The 23,079-nt window shown below is 32.0% G+C and overlaps 1 protein-coding gene across 1 annotated transcript; it reads right to left on the reverse strand.

The window, feature by feature from the left end:
* Window positions 1-8,755: 8,755 nt before the first annotated feature.
* On the reverse strand, window positions 8,756-10,540 carry LOC148205875 (uncharacterized). The gene is made up of 5 exons (XM_088112316.1): window positions 10,104-10,540; window positions 9,904-10,030; window positions 9,530-9,808; window positions 9,339-9,443; window positions 8,756-9,253 (listed from the first exon to the last, which is right to left on the reverse strand). Exons 1-5 carry the CDS (start codon window positions 10,538-10,540, stop codon window positions 8,756-8,758), a joined length of 1,446 nt encoding a protein of 481 aa, XP_087968442.1.
* Between the last annotated feature and the right edge of the window lie 12,539 nt (window positions 10,541-23,079).

Here is a 23,079-nt window from a genome sequence, read left to right on the forward strand (position 1 = left end):
ATGGATAAATGCTATGGAAGAGGAGCTCAAAATGATTGAAAAAAATCAGACGTGGGAGTTGGTGGATAGACCTAGTCATAAGAAGGCCATTGGAGTAAAGTGGGTTTATAGAACCAAGTTCAATCCCGATGGTTCTGTGAACAAGTACAAGGCAAGACTTGTTGTCAAGGGATATGCTCAGATGTTTGGGGTGGATTTCTCTGAAACATTTGCCCCAGTTGCCAGGTTAGACACAATAAGATTGCTGCTAGCACTAGTTGCACAAAAGGGCTGGCTTATACATCAATTGGATGTAAAATCAGCATTTTTGAATGGATATTTGGAGGAAGAAATTTTTGTGGAACAGCCAGAAGGTTTTGCTCTTCAAGGACAAGAAGACAAGGTTTATCTACTGAAAAAGGCATTATATGGTTTGAAACAAGCACCAAGGTCTTGGTATAGCAGAATTGATGCACATTTAATGAGCTTAGGCTTTGTGAAAAGTCTGAGTGAGTACACCTTATATATTAAAAAGGTGAATGAAGATATACTTATGATATCTCTGTATGTTGATGACTTATTTGTTACAGGAAATTGTAAGGAGATGATTGACAAGTTTAAAGAAGAAATGGAAAATGTTTTTGAAATGACAGACCTTGGAAAGATGACATTTTTTCTTGGTATGCAAGTGCAACAAAAGAAGAATGAAATATTTGTGTGCCAAGAAAAGTATGCAAAGGAAGTGCTTATGAAGTTCAACATGGGAGAGTGTAAGTCAGCTGCAACTCCAATGAACCAAAAAGAAAAGTTCTGCAGAGAAGATGGTGCTGAAAAGGTTGATGAAAAGCTGTTTAGATCCTTAATTGGATGCTTAATGTATTTAACTGCCACCAGACCAGACATCATGCATTCAGTGAGTTTGTTATCAAGGTACATGCATTGTGCTAGTGAAATTCATTTTCAAGCAGCAAAAAGAATTCTTAGATATGTTAAAGGCACAATTGATTATGGTATACGGTTCAAGAAAGTTGAAAGCTTAAGTTTTCATGGTTATTCAGATAGTGATTGGGCAGGATGTGTTGATGATATGAGAAGCACTTCTGGTTATTGTTTCTCACTTGGTTCTGGAGTTTTTTCATGGTGTTCCAAAAAACAAGAAATTATAGCTCAATCAACAGCAGAAGCAGAGTATGTTGCTGCTGCAGCTGCTGTAAATCAAACTGTCTGGATAAGGAAGATCATGGCTGATTTACACATAGAACAAGAAGACAGCACAAAGATTTTTGTTGATAATCAAGCTGCAATTTCAATTGCCAATAATCCTGTTTTTCATGGCAAAACAAAGCATTTTAAGATAAAACTTTTCCTTTTAAGAGAAGTTCAAAGAGAAGGACAAGTGAAACTAGTCTACTGCAAATCAGAAGATCAAGTTGCTGATATCCTAACCAAGGCACTTCCAAAATCTAGATTTGAGTTCTTGAGACAAAAGCTTGGAGTTTGCAGTTCCAAAGTCAAGGAGGAGTGTTGATTAATGACTATTGGAAATTAAAAAAATTAAAATTAAAATTATATGTTATGCTATTTTTTAGGAAAATAAAAGTCATGTTGACTAGTAGAATTTATTTGCTATTTTCTAGGCACTAAGAGCACTAGTTTGTTAGTGGTTATAGAGGCCAACATTTTCGTACATTTACGTTCACTTATTTGCTTTATAAAAGCAATTGCACTCCAAAAATTAAGATTAAGCAGTTTAATATTCCTCTGTTCCACTCTCTCATTTGTCTCTGTTCCACTCTCTCAACCTTTCCTTCAATAATATGGATTAACCTGACACAGATAATATGGAGGTAACATGGAACATATTGATTTGTTCGGTTGATCATTAACTGACTAACATTGATCGGATCTCTGGAATTTATCAGATTCAATATGCACTCTATTGATGTTGCATTTTTGTCTAATTTAGTAGCATTAATTTTCATATTAGGTTTTACTACGTTATGGAAATGAAGAACAACTACAAGAATGGCTAGTTCCTTTGCATGAGGGGATAATTGGGTCTGGATTTGCTATGACAGAACCACAGGTAGCATTCTTATAGTGGTGCTATGGATCTAAGATGTAGAATTCTTATAGTCATGGTGAGCATTTGATTGAAAGTTATTTCACTAACAGTCATCTGCCATTCATGTCAATAATCAAGTGTGATCAAAACATATGGACAGGGGAAACCTGACTTCAACGCAACCATTTCATAGGACATGGATTTGAGATTGCTCAAGTAAGTAAAAAAGTATTTCTTAGGTTGAACATTGGGATCTGATGTTGGTTTGAACTCTGTTATCTACTATTGAATATTGGGATCTAATGTTAGTTTGATCCTTCCTATCCCCTGGGTTCACTTTTGCTCAGCCATTTCTGATTTCACTAAGCGAAAAACTATTAGTGTTGATGTTAGTTGTTGCCCCAAAATTTACTTAGCTTCTGATGTTCAGTCTCGAATAGAGCTAGAGAGGACGAGATTGTTAGTGTTGGAAGCCGCTGACCAACTTCATAGGCTTGGGAACAAAAATGATCGGGAGATACTAGCAATGAAAAAAGTAATTGTTTATAGCAGAGCGTAATGTTCTACTCTATGGCTCTTATCACTTCACTCTGATGTTGATTCTTTCAACACTCTGTTTGGAATGGGAGCAGGTAGCTGTATCGAACATGGCACTAAAGGTGCTTGACATGGCAAAGCAAGTGCATGGAGCAACTGGTGTTTCATATGAAACCATTCTGGATCATCTCTGGACAACATCAAAGAGACTGAGAATCTCTGATGGTCCAGATGAAGTTCACTTGGGGACCATTGCCAAGTTACAACTGCAGAAAGCCAAGCTTTGGAAAACAAGAAAATGAAGAACTTCCTAATTTGCTTAATTATTATCGTGATTATTAATATTAGTAAATTCTTAGGCTTTATATTTAATTTTATGTTTGGAGATCTTCGACTCATATTACATAACTAAATATTTGTATCTTATAATATTTAGAATTTATAGTGTTTGGATTTTAAACTTTTTATATGGGAATATGGTTGAATTTTAATATTATTTGCTTAATGATTATTTCTTAGATATCATATATAAATTTTCTATTATAATATATGTATTTTAATAAATGTCTAAGTCTGAAATAAATTGTTTCATCAAAATTGATAACTACATACATACAAGTTTTTCCGTAAATAATTATTTATGAAAAAATATATATGTAAAATATTTACGAAATGTGTAATTCCAAAGGTTGCAGGTACCAAAAATTTACTCACCTAAAAAATTTAATAATCAAAATCGTCAATTATATAATTTTCATTATATAATATCTAATAATACTAAACAACCACCGTCACTTCTACAAATCCTTAAACCTTTTTATATACATTATAGTATAACAATCCAGAAACATAATTCATATTAAAACTGCTACTTCCCATCCTTATACAAAATATGTATATAATATTATAACACAACGGTAACCACTTATAAAAAATTATTGAAACTGCGAATATGAAAAACACCAGTAAAAATATTTATATATTATATAATTTTAACGAAAACAAAATAGTCACCAAAACACTACATATGCAAATAAATGAATACACATGATATAAAAGAAAAAAAAATGGAATTATATTAACCTTTTGAACTAAAAACAAATCATAAAACTAGTTAACTCCTCTTACTTGGATTGTTATTTTCATTATAGCTCTTGATACTTCCGTCTATGTGCTTAAAAAAATATGATATTCTTCTCTCTTCTCCTTTTACTCTACATACTTCCAAACGACATTGTCTAAACAATCCGAAAGTTTCATTACTAATAAAACTCTAATGAGTATCATAAGTCTTATTTCACTCTTGTTACTCTTTTCCAAACCCGAAAGAAACATACCCAAACTCATTAATCTTTCAAATTAAAATTTTATAAAATCTCAAAAATGAAAATGCTGCTAATAAAAGTTGAACTCAATACTTTCCATACATTACCTAAATACTCTAACCAATGAGTTATATGTTGTTTAAATATTTTGCTCATTCTACTAAATTTAATTTTCTAGACTCTTACACCATGTGTGTATCATCTAGTATGAAAATACTTATTAAACTTAAAACTAAGATTTCACAACAACACAAAAAACTTACGTCTACATGATTTCTTATTTTGACAAAACTTGTGTCTTATAGGTAAAATACAGTCATATTTTATGTTGTTTTCACACTTAAATCAAGATCGTGTTGAACTTTTCTATAATAATGTTTATCTTCAAGATATAGATGGAACTTCAACCTTAAGTAGTGTTTATTTTTTCTATTTTGCCCTTCTTCATTTTTTCTCTGTTATGTTATTCTTTAAATGTTTTAGTCTTGTTTCTTCTCTTTCTTTTTTTACCTCACATCTAATTGTTTCTTAATTCGGTCATGTGTTTGTTCAATTGTTCTTGCGTTTTACTTATTCATAATTCATATAAGTTGATTCGTGTTATTTGATAATCCTTACTTGAAGTTGGTTTTTAAAAAAATAAATTCAAATTCATGATACGAAATAAAGATGAGAACAAACTTAAAAATAGATCCTGTGTTTGTATATGTTAAACTTGTAAGACACACTTTAATCTATCGAGTATGCATGTATATCTTTTTTTCTCTATTTTGTTATCAACCATCACATTACTACGTTCCACCTTCTTAGAAACGCAGTTTACCAAGTTCATTACGTTCCTGCAAAGCGCGTCGTCAATTAGAAGCCATGCAGAATATTCAAGAGCCCTCACAGGAAACTTAAATCACTTTTTGATAAACCAAGTCAGCAGTAGTTAGCTGTTTACCTGTTACTAATTCGTTATTTCCTTCTCACGACATACAGAAAATAATTTTAATATTAAAAAAAGTCAATTTATTTTAATTTTTTTAAGTATTTTGTGAAAACAAAAAGGTCTAGTCACTTATTTATTTTTATGTAGTATAGTAAAAGTCGATTGCTCATGGTCCTGAGAAGTATCACCCATATATCGGATAAAGGTGATAAAAATAGAGGCTCAATGAGAACGTGAGTGATATGAACTGGATTTAAAGTAAATATTTGATGGAGCTAGAAAACTTCCTTTTATTTTTGTTTGTTTGAAAGCTAGAAAACTTAGAAGGTTATCTTCACGGAAAGTACGCATGCATGCTGTCACTTATAATGTCATATGAACTCGTATATATCCGTAATTGAGAAATTGCTATTTTTCGTGGATATAATTTAATAACATTAACCTTTGACTTTTCATTCTATCCTATATAGAAAATGTCAATGACTTCAATGGCTATGAAATCTATCTATTTTATCTTTATAACAGAAATATAGATGAAAGGTCATGACCTTTTATTTTAATTGGAATGTATCACGTGATTTTTGTATTTTATTTTAAGATATCTATAAAACTCGCAGAGATTCTAAATAATATCTGAATATGACCCTTCCATTAAAAATGTCTTTGTATAAAGATATTTAAACCTGAGAACAATAATATATCAACACAAAATTATAGAGATAGATAAATATTAATACACCAAAAAGAAAAGCTTTGAGTATTTCATATCCTTAACATTTTTAACTATGTCCATAATTAGTATTTATCAAGTCCAAAAATTATTGAAATGAAAAAATATTCCAAAACACCATATTGTTGTAAATTATTTAAATAAATCATAACAAAGAAAAATATTTGCATGCAACTTTTTTTCTTCTTAATAAGAGAGAAACTTGATGTTGTGATAAAAAATATTATGAAGCAACATCTCAAAATAGCAAAGTCAAAGCTTAACAAGATCGTTAAAAGTAAGTAGTTATTATCTTTCTTTCCAATAGTAAACACAACGCGCAAAATATGTCTTACAACAAAGACACTTCTCTTTTGCTCACTTTATAAACACATTAAATGTATAAAATTTTATTAGCTTTTTAACATATTTAATTTATAGGAGACAATTTAATCAGAAATATAATAAATTTATATTTGAAAAGGCTGTCAGAAAATTTTGAAAGATCGTGTAGGTATTTTATGATTTATTAATATTTTTAAAGAATTGTTATGATAATTATTTTAATGGAATTTTGTATATAATTAAAATTTAAAATATGTGAAAGATGTGAACGCAACTAAAAAATAAAGAAACTTTTGCAACAAAAATACCTAATTCCGAAACATTTAAAATTTTATTAGCCAAATTCATTTATAAATTTTATTAACATATTGAAAATTCATCAACAATTATTGATTATTAAAATTTATCAATAACTATTTGTTTATAAATATCTAATAGTAATTATTAATGATTTTTTTTAAGTTGATAAAATTTGTTGGTAAATATTGTTATTTGATTTTTTTTTCTTCTTTTTTTGTTTTTCTTTCTTTCTTCTTCCTCATCTTCTCTTTCCTCCTTTGTGTCGTTCTTATTTATTTTTAATATTTATTTTAGTTAATGTGTGTTTAGTCAACACTAACTTATTGATTTTAAATAAAATTAAATATGTTTTTCATCTCCAAATTATAATAAAAAGTTGTGTTTCGTTCTTAAACTAAATTATATATATATACACTTTGTGAAAGTGATGTAAAATGTCAGAATCATTAAAAACTCACCCAAAAATCCTTTGAACGGACGCCAGGTGTCAAGCGGAGGGGATCCGAAAATCAGATAGTGGAATGCAGGTGTCGGCAGATGAGCGAACGTTCGTTTTGAAGTGGGAAGCAAAACTGATTTTTGAAAAAATTCACGTCACACTCTCTGCATGCACCTTCTTTCTCAAACTCTGAAAATTTTCATTTCTCCTTCTTCTCTCTAAAAACCTCTCCCTTCTCTCTACCAAATCTCACATTTTCTCTTCTTCGATCACCGTTCAAGCACCGTAGAAGCACTTCCGCGTCCAGAGCTTCAATTTGAATCGATTGATTTCGAATTCTGAACTGGTAAGTTCTTCTTGTCCTTAGTCGTTCGTTCTCTGGCACATGCAAATCAAGTTTTGGTTGCATGAGTTCATAGTCTCATTCTGAACCATTTTGGTCTGTTGTTTGATTTTGGTTTAAAGAGTTGTTGAGCGTTGAGGGTAGAGGGAAATTGTAGTCAGGCGAACCGTATTCTGTCTCTAGGAACGTTCATTTACACTCAGAGGTAAGGGAAGCTTATTTAATTTAATTTGTATGTTTACCGTGTTGCATGAACGTTCGTTGATTTGATGATTTTGAATGAAATATGATTATATATGAAATTTATATGATATGGATGTATGAACTTACGTAGATAAATGTTGAGAAATTGAATTGAGAGAAATGACTTCTAAGTATGAAAATCCCCTATGAGAGTGTACGTTCGTAACTGGACGGTTCTTGACCGTTCGGTTTTCATAGTAAACTTGGTTAGAATTAGATTCTTTTATTTGGGAAGAATCCTATTTGAGAACGAGCGTCTTCACTACGAAATACTATGCATGAGCATTCGGCCAAGCATAGTTGGTTATTGATGTTCGGTTATAAACTTAAGTATATATATATATATATATATATATATATATATATATGTAATTGTATATTTTCGTTGTTCGTAAACACTACTACAATAGTATCTTATTATATTTATCAAGGCCTTCTATCATAAGTTTAGTAGTGCTCGGTCTTACACCAAGCGCTTGTATTGAGTAGTGTTCGGTCTCACACCAAGCGCTCGTACTGAGTAGTGCTCGGTCTTACACCAAGCGCTCGTACTGAGTAGTGCTCGGTCTCACACCAAGCACTCGTACTGAGTAGGTGCTCAGTCTTACACCAAGCGCTCGTACTTGTTTCTTTTATAATCTATTTTGATGAAAATAGCGTTCATCCAACTTCAATAGAGTTTTTCTGTTTATCGTGCTAGGTCATTGACTAACATTCGAATTTTTTTATGTAAATTCAAATAAACTAAGTATTTATCAGCGTTCGGTTTCACTACAAGAAAAATCGCATTTATATACGGCCAAAATCCGTATATAACATCGAAAATCCGTATAAAAAGTGGTGTTATATACGGATTATATACGGTCAAAAATCCGTATATAAAAGGGGCGTAGATAAGATTACATACGGATTATCCGTATATAACTTATATACGGATAATCCGTATATAAGTTATATACGGATATTCCGTATGTAATTTATATACGGATATTCCGTATATAACTTATATACGGATATTCCGTATATAACTTATATACGGATATTCCGTATATAACTTATATACGGATATTCCGTATATAAATTATATACGGATATTCCGTATATAAATTATATACGGATTATCCGTATATAAGTTATATACGGAATATCCGTATATAAGTTATATACGGAATATCCGTATATAACTTATATACGGATTATCCGTATATAAGTTATATACGGATATTCCGTATATAATTTATATACGGATATTCCGTATATAAATTAGATACAGCTTGACTTGAATAGCAGACCTGGTCATCCAACATCCAAAAAGAGACAATTTACAAGACCTGCCCATACCACACAGATAATTCACAAGACCTGGACATTATATCCATTCACAAATTTGATAAATAAATTAAGTCTTTAAAACCTACAAACATGCATTTCACATTAATCATAATAAGAAAGTTTACATAATTGTTAATCATAATAAGTTCAAATAAGTTTACATAAAGTGTGAGTCATACACATGTCCTACTTCTAAAAACATAACTAGTAATCTCCATAAACAGTATCATCTTGTGGTTGATCTGTTGGTTGCTGTGGTTGATCTGTTGGTTGCTGTGGTTGTTGTGGTTGAACATTAGCTTGTGGCTGATTCTGGGATTGAAGAAATTGTTGTGCAATTGCGGCTGCAGGAGGTGGAAGATACTGCATCATGACACCAATAAAGCCTTGCAATTGAGAGTTCATCTGTCGAAGTTGGTCATCATGGGTTGATACTCGTGTGTGGAGGTTAAGAATGTCCTCTGCAATCGGTTGCTGAGAAGAAGATGCCTGTGTCTGTTGTATGTAACTATCGACACAGTCATCTTGAGCACTGACATTTCCAATGCCGTATACGCGTCCCTTGTACCTTCCACCAGCAACATCCAACCAACATTGGTTCCTCAATCTTTCCTCATCTGCAGGGTCTAGGGGAGCACATGTTGAAGCCCCAACGGATGCTGTCTCAGATCTTATTTGAGAAAATCTGGCTTCAAACTCTTCCTGTTAAATGAATACATGATTATCGTTAAATAGATAGACCTAAGAATTATATAACCTAATAAAGAATAAGTTAGTAGAAACTAACATGTGTCCGCCTAGACCTTTCATCGACAAATTCTCCTGTTGATGCTCGAATATGTGTCTGCTGAAATATTTCATCAACATGCACTGACCGACCAAGCTCCTGTGACTGCAAGCAAAGAAGATGTAAGTTGTTAACATCAAATATTTTTAAAGTTTATCCGTATAGAAATGTAAAAATAAATTTATATGTACCAGACGAATTGCATGCTCATGCACGCTAATGGATCCCCCAGTGTGCAAACAACCACCCTTGTCAGATGTCCTGTTCTTTTTGGCCGTTTCACATTTTTGTCTATAAAGTGGCATGTTCCACTTCTCCAAAAGACCATTCCAAACAATATCCCCCATCCAATCAGGTTTTTTTCCTTCTGTTCGAGCTTTTTTAAACATCTCAGATAATCTATGAGATGCTTTTGTGTGGAAATTTTTTTTCACCTTTTCTTCATGGTTAGACCTCCATGAAACCTTTCTCTGTTGACAAAAAAGATGAATATTGGATAAGATAATTGAGGACCTTAACATTTAAAATTAAGTGTAGTACATAATGTAAATGAACACAAGTGTACCCTAAAACGCTCAAAGAAAACATCTCTTCGTGTCTGAGGTATTTGTCCCCATGTCACCCATGGCTCATCAAACTGTGCCTTGATGGTGGCTGTGATTGCTTTGGATGCTGTTTTTGTTGGATAAAAGCTATACCAAAATAAAAGTCAAATATTAGAATAATACAGTATATGCTTGGAACATTAAATTGATGTTTTCTTACCCTCCTCCAATAGGTGTAATGATTGGACGATTGTTGGAAACATCTTCAAAGTCATTGGCTGCTGAACTTGAACGTGGAGGGTTATCCCCTATAGGAGATGGTGATGGCATATTTGTGGGAGTTGTTGGGTTAGAACCAACATGGGGGGAGGGTGATCTCCATTGATCAGCAGCAAATTGTTGTGAACTAGGTGTCAAAGGAGGAACTTCCAACGAAGGTGGAATTGGTGGTGGAGTAGGTGTCAAACCAGGAACTTGTAATGGTGGTGGAACAAATCTAGCAGTGGAGGTAGAGGTAGGTGTAGATGGCTGACTACTTGAAGCATTTACGTTATTGAAACGGTTTAACAACTTGACCGTATAAGATTTCTTCTTGCCCTTCTCCTTTTCTGATTTTGAAGAAGGTGGAATAGGAGGGTCACAACCATCTGATGCCATATTCTTGAACAAAAAACAAAATTGTACGGTCAATTTATGTTTACAATTGAATAGAAAGGAAAAGTAAGAAAAGAACATTTTGTGTTATTATGATATTACCTATTAAATGTGCAGGGAAAAATTGCAAAACCTATTATTGAAGCCTTGAAAAGGAAAGGTGCTTCTGCTATGGGATTTGTTGGTTTCTATTGGGGTGGTAAGTGGCTTCCACTAAATTGGTTTCTATTGGGGTGGTAAGTGGCTTCTGCTATGGGATTTGTTAGCTATAAAATGAAGTTTTTTTTTTGCAGTGAAAAAACTTCATTTTATAGTGCAGTAAACTGGAGAGATATTGTTGGTAAGCTGGTCTAGGTGCTGTGAAGAGTAGTGCAGTGGGAAACCTCCACCTGACAGTAATCTGAAGTTATAAGAGAGAAGTCTAATTTGAACGTGAATTGATCTGAGATAGGGATGTGTGAATTGTTGGACCAGTCAACTTGTTGCTGCCAGTCAAAAACTCTAATGGACAGTTCAGATTATTCTTATGCAACTTGAGATAGCAAGTCATTACATCTGAAGATGAAGAGCTGGAAAAGACTACGAGACAAGGAGGATATACAGCCACAAATTCGAGTGTAGTATATATATATTAGTATGTGTGCATAAAATCAGATTCAATTTACTTTTTTATGTTTTAGTTCTTCTGTTTCCTTTTACTTTTTTAATCAGTTTTTAGTTTTTACTAACATTAATTCTTTACACATCATTCAAGCAAAATTTAGCGAGGATTGACTATTCACAGCAATTAGAAGGAATAATAGAAGATCTAATAGTAAGCAAACATAAGAAACCACAAAATTATCCAAGAAAAATAAACTATGATTTTGGAGAGTTATGCACAGACTTCAGAAGATTAATAAGATGATCTTCTAAAGCCCTTTTGTGCTCCCCCAACAGCCTTTCAATCATTGTCGGAAGATTCTTCTGAGGAACTTGTCTCAGCAAGACTTTCAACCTGATGTGTCGTATAGCATTGGGGAATTCTTTAAGCCTCGTTGTTTCTTAAGGAGTTATTGCCTCTTGCAATTGGATGTACATTTTTGTTGGGTATCTTGTGGATATTGCAGAATTTTATTTACAGTGTTGCTCTGTTTCTGTTTATTAGTTCCTGTGTGTATCTAAGTACTTTTAATGTTTAGTTTGTTATTGAGTATACTCCTTTTAAATGGAGTCAAAACTCAGTGAAATTCAAGATTTTGCAGTTCATTAGAAATGACAAACATTGTGCTATTTCATGGTAGTATTGTGTTTGAATTTACATGAAGTCCTGCCTGTGTTGTCTTTATGAAGATGTTTAACCTTCAAATTTATGGTTGACAGTTTATGTATAATGACAACTGTGACTGTATACAGTAAATTCTAGAACAATTTTGTTTCTGGGTCCCTCATTTGAGAACTGGTTTAAAAATGTTACACTATGATGGTCCATCTAGATTTTACAGAACAGCATTATTAAGCAGCCTACGTTTTCTGGACACTCACCTTTTATCCAATGAATGGTAGAGGTATAACTCAATTAAATGTTATGTTAGTGTCATAGTTCACTGGGTTAGGTTAGGTCTATGATGGAGAAAGTATTTGGGCAATTGTGTCGTTGAATTGAGTGGCTGAAGATGCAACTGAAGTTGTTACATAAGGGATTGCTGCATGCATGCGTTTTATGGCTCAATTGTCTCTCAGAAACTGGTAACCAGAGTGATTGTTTTGTTTCCTATGCATTGTACCATGGTTATTTGGTGAAGTTGCTGATCTATTAAGAGTTAAGTTGACTTTTGTACCTATGAATCTCTGGATTTGTGGTTGATACATGACACCACACTCGAAGGGTGTTCAACAAATTCCAAGATCAACTAGAGTGCTGATACTTTGATATCAGTTAACAGCTATTTCACATTTTTAGAAAATTACAATCAATTTATCTTAGTCATTCTGAACAATATAATTACATTTTTTTCACGATTAAATGTTTTATTAATTAAAGATGGATTGTCAATGATAGTTGTAAAAAATATCTCTTAAACATAGCTCTTAAAGTTTCTCATTGGCACTTATTTTTTTTACAGAACAGTGCAAAGCAGATATAAATTAATATGGCAGAAGGCATGATAGCCAATAGTAGAAACCAAATTAATAAATATATCTATAAATGCTAAATATATAAAATAGAATAGAAGATAAATAAATAAATTAAAGAAAACAAACTCATTGACTAAAATCCAAGAAAACATCACAACTCCAACATTATTTTGGGCAAAAAGATCCAAATAAAAGGTTAGAACCACTTACTTGAGTTTTGATTTCACTGTTTTACTACAACTTTGGGGGAAATTTTGACCTGATGATTAACATAAATCAGAGTCAAGACAAAGAACACTACTTATTAACATAAATCATACAATGCCTAAACACTAGATCTAACTACAGGATATCAGCTAGAAGATTTAAAGTGACCTAAAACCACACAAAGACAGCAAGCACGGTGCAAACACTTTATTTAAAACTGTGACAGTTTTGAAATCCAGAATTTAATCAACTCAACCATTCATTTTTCAATTTTGTGATTGATTGGAGTTGCTATCCCTTGAGACATGCTTAAAATCATAAAAGAAACTTGTCTCAAGCTTTATACACAACAAAACTGAGCAGAAACAGTATTGACCAAAGCAGACCAGAAATTGAATTGGAGAATTGTGAAACAAAGACATGACAAGCTACTGAAAGTACGGAAATCAGGTATGCATTTTTCATTTTAGTGATTAACAAGAGTTGCTACTACTTGAAACATGTATAACAATAGTAAACACACTTGTACCAAGATTCAAAACCACAAAATCTGACCAACAACAGTGAGCACAACTTCAAACCAGTGAAGAATATTGATGCAGATTTTTGAAATCAGAGTGTGAGGAATTCAACCAGTCATGCTCTATTCTATCTCACTGGTATGTATATATATAACTTTATAAAATTATAATTTCACTTAATATTAGTAAGAAAAGGAACCCTGACAGCAAATATCAGTTCCTTATGATATGGAGGTCTGGACAACCTCAAAGACTTCCAAAGGGAAAACATGAAAACTATCACAAATATGGGTCACCTTTCTCATTTCTAATGTGACCCCTAGCTCTCATGTACCTAGCTCCACCATTGCTTAAGCCCAATTCATATACTGCATCAAAAGAGGATACTTGTTGGACATAGCAGATGTCATAACTGAGGAGATTTAAAAGTTTCATGTTCTGAACCTAATGGCTTGGCCTGGAGACACACCCTTTCAAATGGGGGAATCTAGTGTAGTTATAGTGGACGACTCTTGTTTACAAATATAAACTATTTTGATTAATAGCTTGTGGTACATGCATGGATGTTGTTTTTTACAACTCATAATAACTTTGTTGTGTTGTTCTAACTTCTAATTCAGAAACAACAGCCTATTCAGAGAAAGATACACTTACCTGGATACACTTGTGTGTTAGAAAGATACACCAAATCTATGAGAAAACAAGTGTTCTTTGGTTTCCCAATAATTGTCATTGTCATTTTTGTTATCCTTGCAATTGCATCTTGGCTGTGATCGCATGTACGTACCACAGTGTATGATTCATATTATCAGAATTGTGTTTCAAAGACTTGAGTTTTGGAGGTATGAATGGAAGCAACTATGGGTGCTTGATTTTAAATCATGTTCAGTTTTCTATGCTTAGCATTGGTTTAAGTTGATGTACTAAATAGGTTTTGAAATTAATCTGGCAGTGAGGATGTGAAAAAAGGAATAACGGCCCAAGTGATAGGATTTGAACATTCTGATATAGTGGCTGAGAGAGTCTGTCCTTGGCTTTCACTTCAAATTTCTTCATTTCTTAAAAGAAATGGTAATTCCAATGTCTAGGAGTAGCAAACATTTCCTCAGAATTTTATATTTGAATTTTGGATGTCACAGGTTATAAATAGCCATCCTCATCCTTGGTAAAATCACTTTTGATATATTGAAATTTCAGAGCAAGTTTTGACAACTTTGTGTGTGTGAAGTAGATTATAGAGTTTTATCTTATTTCTTAGGAGTCAGTGATTCAACATTAGGAGGTTTTCTTAGAGAAGCATGGAGTAATCTCTACTTCAACAAGTGTCACACCTTTCTCTATTCCTTCCTAAGGCTTCTGACAGTTTATCTTTTATTCTTTCTTCATCCGTCCATTTCATACTTGTGTTCATATAAAGTTATTATGTTGATATAAACTTGTGATTGGAATCATTGATTGTAAGATGAGCATGAAGTCATTTCATGAGATCACCATGGGAACAAATTCAACTCTTTTTTAATTCATGTTCATAAGCCTATATTTTTCCTATTAAAATATGCATATCACTAGCCAAGCTCCTCATTGCTTGGGTTCAATGTAATGAAGCTAAACTCCATGCAGTCTCGGTGAGCTAAAGTATAACAACTAAGAAACCTTGTGCTGACGACATTTGGTTTGTCAGTCATCCTTAAATTCTTCTCCTACGTAAGCTCCATTGCTAAGATAACTAATGAATGAGGGATTAAAAAACGGAAGTTAGACTCTTTATTGGACGACTCTTGTTTACAAATATAAACTATTTTGATTAATAGCTTGTGGTACATGCATGGATGTTGTTTTTTACAACTCATAATAACTTTGTTGTGTTGTTCTAACTTCTAATTCAGAAACAACAGCCTATTCACAGTGCAGAGAAGAGCATATGCAGAATTATATGGTATTTGGTGAGTCATGGAACCTGATGAATATCCAATATGCGGTCCCAGCTCAACATTCAATAGGAACACCTGTTCCCATTCTTTCCCTCTACACCAAATGTAATGACAATGTACTTCCCATCTCCTTTGCTGTTACATACACCTTACTTACAGAGATCTCTCAAGCTTGAGAGCAATTTATCTTCAATTAGATTAAAAGGTTTTCCCAAAAACAAGGACGATACTATTCTATAGCAGAATCCTATATATATGCTGATATTTCGCATCTGCAGTTAGAACTTAGACCAAAACTTGGATACTTAATGGGAAATCACCATAATTAATATGGAAACAATTGTATTCGCCATGGCCAGTTTTCAGAAAGGCTCTCTTACAGCTATGCAGTAATGTGCTTGCCATCATTATGCTATCAGATAAAGGAGGACAATATCTGCTCAAACTTCTCTTCATCATATCTATTTCCCCTTCAAATAAAATATTTTCTTTAATTTTAACAAAAAATGACATAATGCAGAATACTTGGCTTGGTCATGGATTTCATTTCTTGGCCAGGAGAAACATTCTGCTAGTAGTACTAGTTGATCATTAGATTCATTATGGTCCTGGCTAGTTTTCTTGTATTTATTTATTTTTTATAGTTTGATGGGATGAGAGAAAAAGAAGATAAAGATGGGAACTAAACACACCAACGTATCTTTATCTTAACACTACTCTAACTGTAATAACTATCTCCATTATACCTAACTCATCATTTTCAATCCAAATCCATATCACTTCCATTATACCTTGCTTCAGTACCTAGCTCTTTTGCTTCACTGTACAACACTTTAAGCCTTCCCAATGAGGTACCCCACACTTCTCAACCACTTCAGCTCCTGTATCAAAGTCAAAATAAAAATTTCAATAACGAAGCAAACCATTTTCAGTGACTAGTTTTCGTCAAGATCCATTTTCAATAACAACCAATAAAACGAAACCAAAATATAAGCAATTCAAACTTACTAAATGCAGAAGGCAATAGCAGCTCGATCTTATCTCTTCCACTTCGAAGACCCCATCACCTAGGGTTTCTTCATTCGCGATTTCAAACCTCGAAACAACAACGAGCAAAAATAGGACAATGTAACAACACCGAGAGAAAAGATAACTCAAATAAACCTCAAATCTAAACGATTCAAACTTACCAGGACCAAAACGCAACTACAGCTCCAGCTTATCTCTACCACTTCGAAGAAACCAACCTAGGGTTTCCAAAATCGCAATTTCAAACCTCCAAAGAACAAAAAGAGAAAACGAAAACAAAAATAATCCTCAAAGCTTCCATTACTCACCGTAATCGACAAATGAAATCCGAATCTACGAGCAGTGACGTCGAGTGCGGGTTTCACTGAAGAAGAGCCTCCCTGCAGGCGAGGTGGACTCACAGCGGAGAAGAGAATGCAGTGAAGAAGTGGACTGAGCTTCGACAAGAGGGAGAAGAGGCAGAACTCGACTGAACGTTCGAGGACAGAAGAGGGAGAAGATATGTTTTTTTCAGAGTGTGGGAAATTTTGGAGCTTTCAGTTTCATTTTCACTTGTTTTGTTATTACGTACGCTAGTTACATACGGATCCTCCGTATAAAAATTTTTTTTTTATTATATACGGATTTGTCCGTATATAATGGATTTCCCAATATCCGTATGTAAAATCCGCATATAATACTTTTATTACATACGGATTTAATCCGTATATAATGATCCGCGGGTAACTAGCTATTTTCTTGTAGTGTTTCTTCATGTAAATTCTTCTAAGTATTATTATTGGAATGTCTTGAAGTGTCTGTATCGGTTGGTTCCGGCCTAGAGTCTTAGTACTTGGCATGGTCTTTTCAGCGTTCGGTTGGGGCTCTCAAGAGTCAGTTCATCTAATTGGCTCACTTTGTAAGTAACGTTCGTTCTAGTCGTTCTTGTGATATATAGTTGTACTCGGTTTCTTTCTCAACCTGATAGCAACCCTGTCGGTCTTAATCTATTCTGCAACTGGAGACCTCTCTGTCTCATTCCAAGTGTTCGTTCTCGTTTTGAGTTAGGATTGAACATTCGGTATCTATGTCCTTAATAATTTTTGTACAAAGATGAAATTGAGATGTTTGATAATGAAAGATGAAATTGAGATGATTGATAATGAAAGATGAAGGGAATATGATATTGATGAAATGTTTTGGATTATGGACGAGCGTTCCGAGGAGGAATGACTCATGAATGTATATTGGATTTGGTAAAGTATGAATGTGGGCATGCTAAGCTGACGGTTCATCCTGATGTTCCGTGATTACTCGTCCTCACGTAGAGGAAGGTAAGTCATGTGTGGGAACGACAGGAGGTCCTAGTCCTTATGGTTAATTTGGACAGATAGGACTAACCTCGGGTGGCAGCTATTGAGGGTATCCTAGTTACTACATCACCTGGGTGCACGAACATCTGTAGCTACACAGATTTCATACAGTCTAGATAGTCAGTCTAGTATTAGGCTTTGCATGAATCGTATAATGAAATATATCTTATGTGCTTGATTGTGTGAAATGTATGTTTATACATGAATTAAATTACATAAGCTTACCCTGTGGTTCCTGTCTTGTCTTGTTTTGTACGTTCGTCTTTGTCATTGCAATGATCATCCGTGTGGATGTGAGCAGAAGGAGACGAGCTGCTGGAAGAGACGTTGGAGAAAGAAAACCTAGTTGAGGTTGAAGTTAAGATCGAATAGTAGGACGTTCGGTCAGTAGTTTAGTTTATAGTAAGGTGGTCGTTCGACCACCTTCCCTTTTGTTTAGTATGATCGTTCGGTATTTTTCTTTTGTAAATCGTTCGGTCAGAATTGTATCCCCTATTCAGTTTTATTTTCTCGTATTGCTTTATAAGGCCGTTCGGCCATAACCGTACGCTCTTCTTAGTGTAAGACTGATCTGTATATTATTAAATGTGATTATTCTATTATATAGTTTTAAACTGTAGTTTTGGGATGTTAGATAAAACATTACCCTAAAAAACAAATGTGAAATGTTTCTTATGACAAACGAAGTTTTACAATAAAATACTTTATAATTCAGTGCAAAGAGAAAATGCAATTTTTAAAATTAATTTACAAACAAAAATCATATTAACGGTTGGTAATATTTATTTAAGTTAAGATCCACTTAACCGATGCTAACTTATTTATTTTCAATATTTGTTTTAAATAGTATTTATTGATGCTAACTTATTTATTTTTTATATTTAGTTTAGTAAGTATTTAAGTTATTTATTTCTAATATTTGTTTTAGTTAATATCTACTAAGTCGACATTAACCTATTTATTTTAGTTAATGTTCATTAAGCTTACACTTATTTATTAAAAAAGTTAAAAATAATTTCACAGTTTTTAACTTAAAAAAAATCATTGCATTGGTTTAGTTGGTTAAGTCAACTGTAATAGTGTTGACCCACACTAATATTTAGAAATTAAATTTATATTTTCTTATATTGTTTTATAATAAAGAAAAAATAAAAATTTGAAATTCTAATCTAATAATATATTTTATCTATTGTTTGGATAGATAATTTTACAAGAAAAATTCAAATATATTGATTTTGAATTTATCTCATTTCAAATTGTTTATTTTTCAAATGTCTTGGACAAGAGAAAAGTGAATTTTATTTTATTTGTTGTTTAGATAAAGTATTCAAATTACCAACAAATTAAATAAAACTATTTAAATATCAAATATTTGTCAAAGAAATTAAAAACATCAATATTGATTTTTTTTCAACATTAATGTTATTTTTTTGTCAAAATTTTTTAAGATCTTTTCATTTTATATTTACAAAATATTTTCTCAATTTACATTAAACAATTCTATTTTCAAACATAAAATGCTTGATTGAAAGAAAAAAAAATAAGGTTAGGTTAGTCTACGATCCGCTTTGGTTTAGCTGAGTTGGTTGAACTCAGGTCAAACAAAGTTGGTCTAATGTTAGGTTAAGCCCAATTGCCTTGACCTAGGTCAAGTTAATTCAACTGAAATGTAGTTTGAGTCGGTCTGGATCTATATTGAGTCCATTTAGTCCCAGGTTGAGTCGGTCTAAACCTAGGTTAAATCGGTTGGAATCCAATTTAAGTCAATTTGATCTAGGTTAAGTCAAGTTGATCCAAGCTCACATTCATTCAAGATAGAGTAGGTCAATGTTCACCTCATGAGTCTAAGATAACCTATGTTTAACTAAGTTGGATTAAGTCAAGGTTAGTCTTAGGCTGATGAAGACCAAGGTGGCCCTAGCTAGATCAAGATTAGGATCAACCTAGCCAGTAATAAATCTTATCCGCTAATTTTAATGGAACCAAAATAATACACTTAAAATATTTATATTTTATCTTTATTACTAATACAATAAAAAAAATATAGTTTAATATAATATAATTATAAAATAAACCATATACATCTAATAGATTGTTCGTTGTTCTTTCAAATCATTGACATCAATAATTAAATTCATGCTAAAATTTCCAGCTATTTATTTTTCAATGTAAATAATTATATTTTGTGAAAAAAGTTATCTCCCATTTTATTTTGGAAACTTGCTTTCATTAAGAAAACTATGTTCAACCAAAATATATGTCTTATTATTATTATTAAACATTGACATAATTGAAATATAGTTTATAAATTCTTCAAATTTGGATAGTTAAAAGCATCACTCTCATGTTGAAATTTTAACCTAGTTTTTTTTCTTGAATATTATATTAACAACTTAGTAACATTTTTTTTAATTAATAGAAAGTGAGAAAGAAAGTAATGATAAATGTTATCATAATGTTTTTTCACGTTTTCAAAGTTAATAGTATATTTTAAAATAATAACAATATATTATTATATTTTAAAATAAGAGTATATTATTATATTTCAATGAGAAATTTTGGGGACCAAGGCCCCTAACAATGTAATGAAGTTTCACCACTAAACTTAGCCTAATCAACACCAAGTTAATCTAAGTCAAGTTTGGTCGGATTGAATTGATTCAAGTGAACGAGTCAAGCCGAGTTAGCTTGGGCCTAAATCAAGTTCAAATTTATTGGGGCCTAGGTCGAATTAAGTTGACCCTAGCTTAGGTCGAGCCATGTTAGAGTGGGTCAACTTTCATCTTAGTCGAGGTTGAGCCATGTTTGATTGAGTTGTGCTAGGCTCAAGTGGGTCCTGAACGAATTAAGACTAGGACAAGCATAGCCTATTCAAGCTGAATCTAACATAGAGTGAGCTAAATTTGCCTTATCCCACATCGAGTTGAGTCAGCCTATGTTTAGGTCGAATTGCCCTTACTTGGACTCAATCAAACTAAGTCAGCCTAGGCGAGCTGAGTAGAGTCGAACAAACTATAGTAAAAGTTAGTTGACTCAAATTCAGGTCAACCCAAGTTAGGGTGGGATCACATTCAACTAAATTGGGCTATGCTAATATTGAGTCAAACTCGATAAGGTCTAGCTTAGATCGGACCCAAGTCGGGTTGGGAAAAGATGGGATTGTGATAAATGAGGTCATATTTGACCAAATTGAATTGGACCATGACATCATATCAGAGTCATGTCAAACTAAGTTGGGTCGATGTCACATTAAGTCAAGGCGAGTCAATATAAACTTAAGTCAAGCTAAATTGACTTAAACAACCAGGATTGGTCTAAACTATAGAAACAAAAATATGAATTTGAGAATAAAAACAATTTCAAATTCCTTTACAAACAATATATTTTATCACATAACATTTCATATATTTTAAAATATTTTATACAAACACAACTTAACCTATTGGTCAAAAGTAACCTAAAATGTTTTTTAGGTTATATATATATATATATATATATATATATATATATATATATATATATATATATATATATATATATTTGAGTTGGTTAACTTATGTAAGCTCTTTTTTCCGCTGGTATATTTTAGTAAGGTGTACCAAGTTTTAGTAGACAAAAAAATTCTCATTCATAAAGAAAAATACTTTAAACACTTGGGGTATTTTAATAATTTTTTTTATTTGAAATAAAAAAATAAAAAAAAATCAGAAACACGCACTTAACCCTAACTCATCTTCCTCACTTATCCAATTTGTTTCTCTCTTATCTCAATCCTCTCTCTCACCCACATACACCAACCTGCCATACTGCAATTTGTTGTTCTTGCTTTGTTCGTTTATTTGTTTGCCACTTTAATAATAAAATAATTGATGATTTGATGTTGAGTTTTGATGGGAGGGTTGAGTTATATTTTTTCCCTTCTAATTGTTATTAAATTTCGTTTTTAAATTTTAAAAGCAATAATAGATTTGATACTTTAACTATTATGTGTTCTCCCTTATTTGGTGGTTTTCTTGGGTTTGCTTAAAATTTGAATAACAAAATAATTGACAAGCTGACTTAAAAAACAAACACTATAATACTTTATATGTTTACACTTTATACGTTTATACTCATGCTTGAATCTCTTTATCAGGTTAAAAAATTGATTAAATAACTAAAATCATACCGTTTCATTAATTTTAGTCAAAAACCAAATTTATATAATTACAAAATGCAGTTAAATTAAATGCAAAAAATTAATCTTAATTATTTCTTAAAACTCTTTATACCAGTTACAGCAAGTGATGTTAATATGTAGTAAACGGATAAAAACACGTGAAAGAAAAGAGGGAAAGTTTGAACAATGGGAAGAATAATCATTGACAAGGAATTTTTAGAGTACGTCAAATTTTTAGTGTACATATAATGTCATGTTTAAGATCTTTAATTATAGGTTGGATTTCATAAAAAAAGAAAACGTTCTATGGCTGTGGAAAGAAAATAATTTGAATGACAAAATTAGTTTCCTATAGTTCAAAATATTCAATTGTTGTGTGTGGGTGAGAGAGAATGAAAATGGGAGAGAAATAAATTAAATAAATGAAGAAAATGAATTAACACTAAAAAAGTGTTTTTGATTTTTTTATTTTAAATTAAAAATCAAAATGATTAAAATACTCTGTGTTTAAAGTATGCTTTTTTTTTTATGAATAAAGATTTTTTTTTCTACTAAAACTTATACCTAAAATGTATTAACCGGAAAATGAACTTAGTTTAACAAAACTATATATATATTTATTGCAGAGGTCAGGTCCAACGATGATAATTATATTTTTAATTTTTTTTATTTATTAGCAAGATTTTATTAAGGTGAAAATGGAAATGGTTTTATAAAACGACATCTTGTTCGTTGATGAATTAGTCTAGTCTATTAGCAGCCAGGAAGGACAATGAGAATTGACTTTATCATTAAATATTGATTCCTTTACTTTAATATTTTTTTAACTTTTAATCGATTATAACATTTACGTTTAAACAAAATAATAGACTTCATTAGATAATTAAACACAATAACTTTGTTTTTACCTTTCCAACCAATAAAAATTAATAAGATTTAAATAAGACCAATTTTATACGAGATTGTAGTATCGACATGTGTTTGATATATAAAGGTGTAATTTATCTCAAGTATTTCACAATTCAATAACTTTTAATGGATAATTTTTTCTAAATGCATGTACATTAAAATTTCTTTTCGCCAAAACTCTATCAATAAAAAAATATTAAGTTAAATATTTGTTAGTATATAAACTTTCACTTGAAATTGAAATTTGTTTTTATATAAAACTTTAATATATTTTTGTTTCCAAATTTTATAAATGGATGAATATAGTTTATTTAAT

This window comes from Vigna umbellata, chromosome 1, assembly GCF_029865625.1.
Source record: "Vigna umbellata cultivar VRB3 chromosome 1, Vumbellata_1.0, whole genome shotgun sequence".
Lineage (NCBI taxonomy): Eukaryota > Viridiplantae > Streptophyta > Magnoliopsida > Fabales > Fabaceae > Vigna > Vigna umbellata.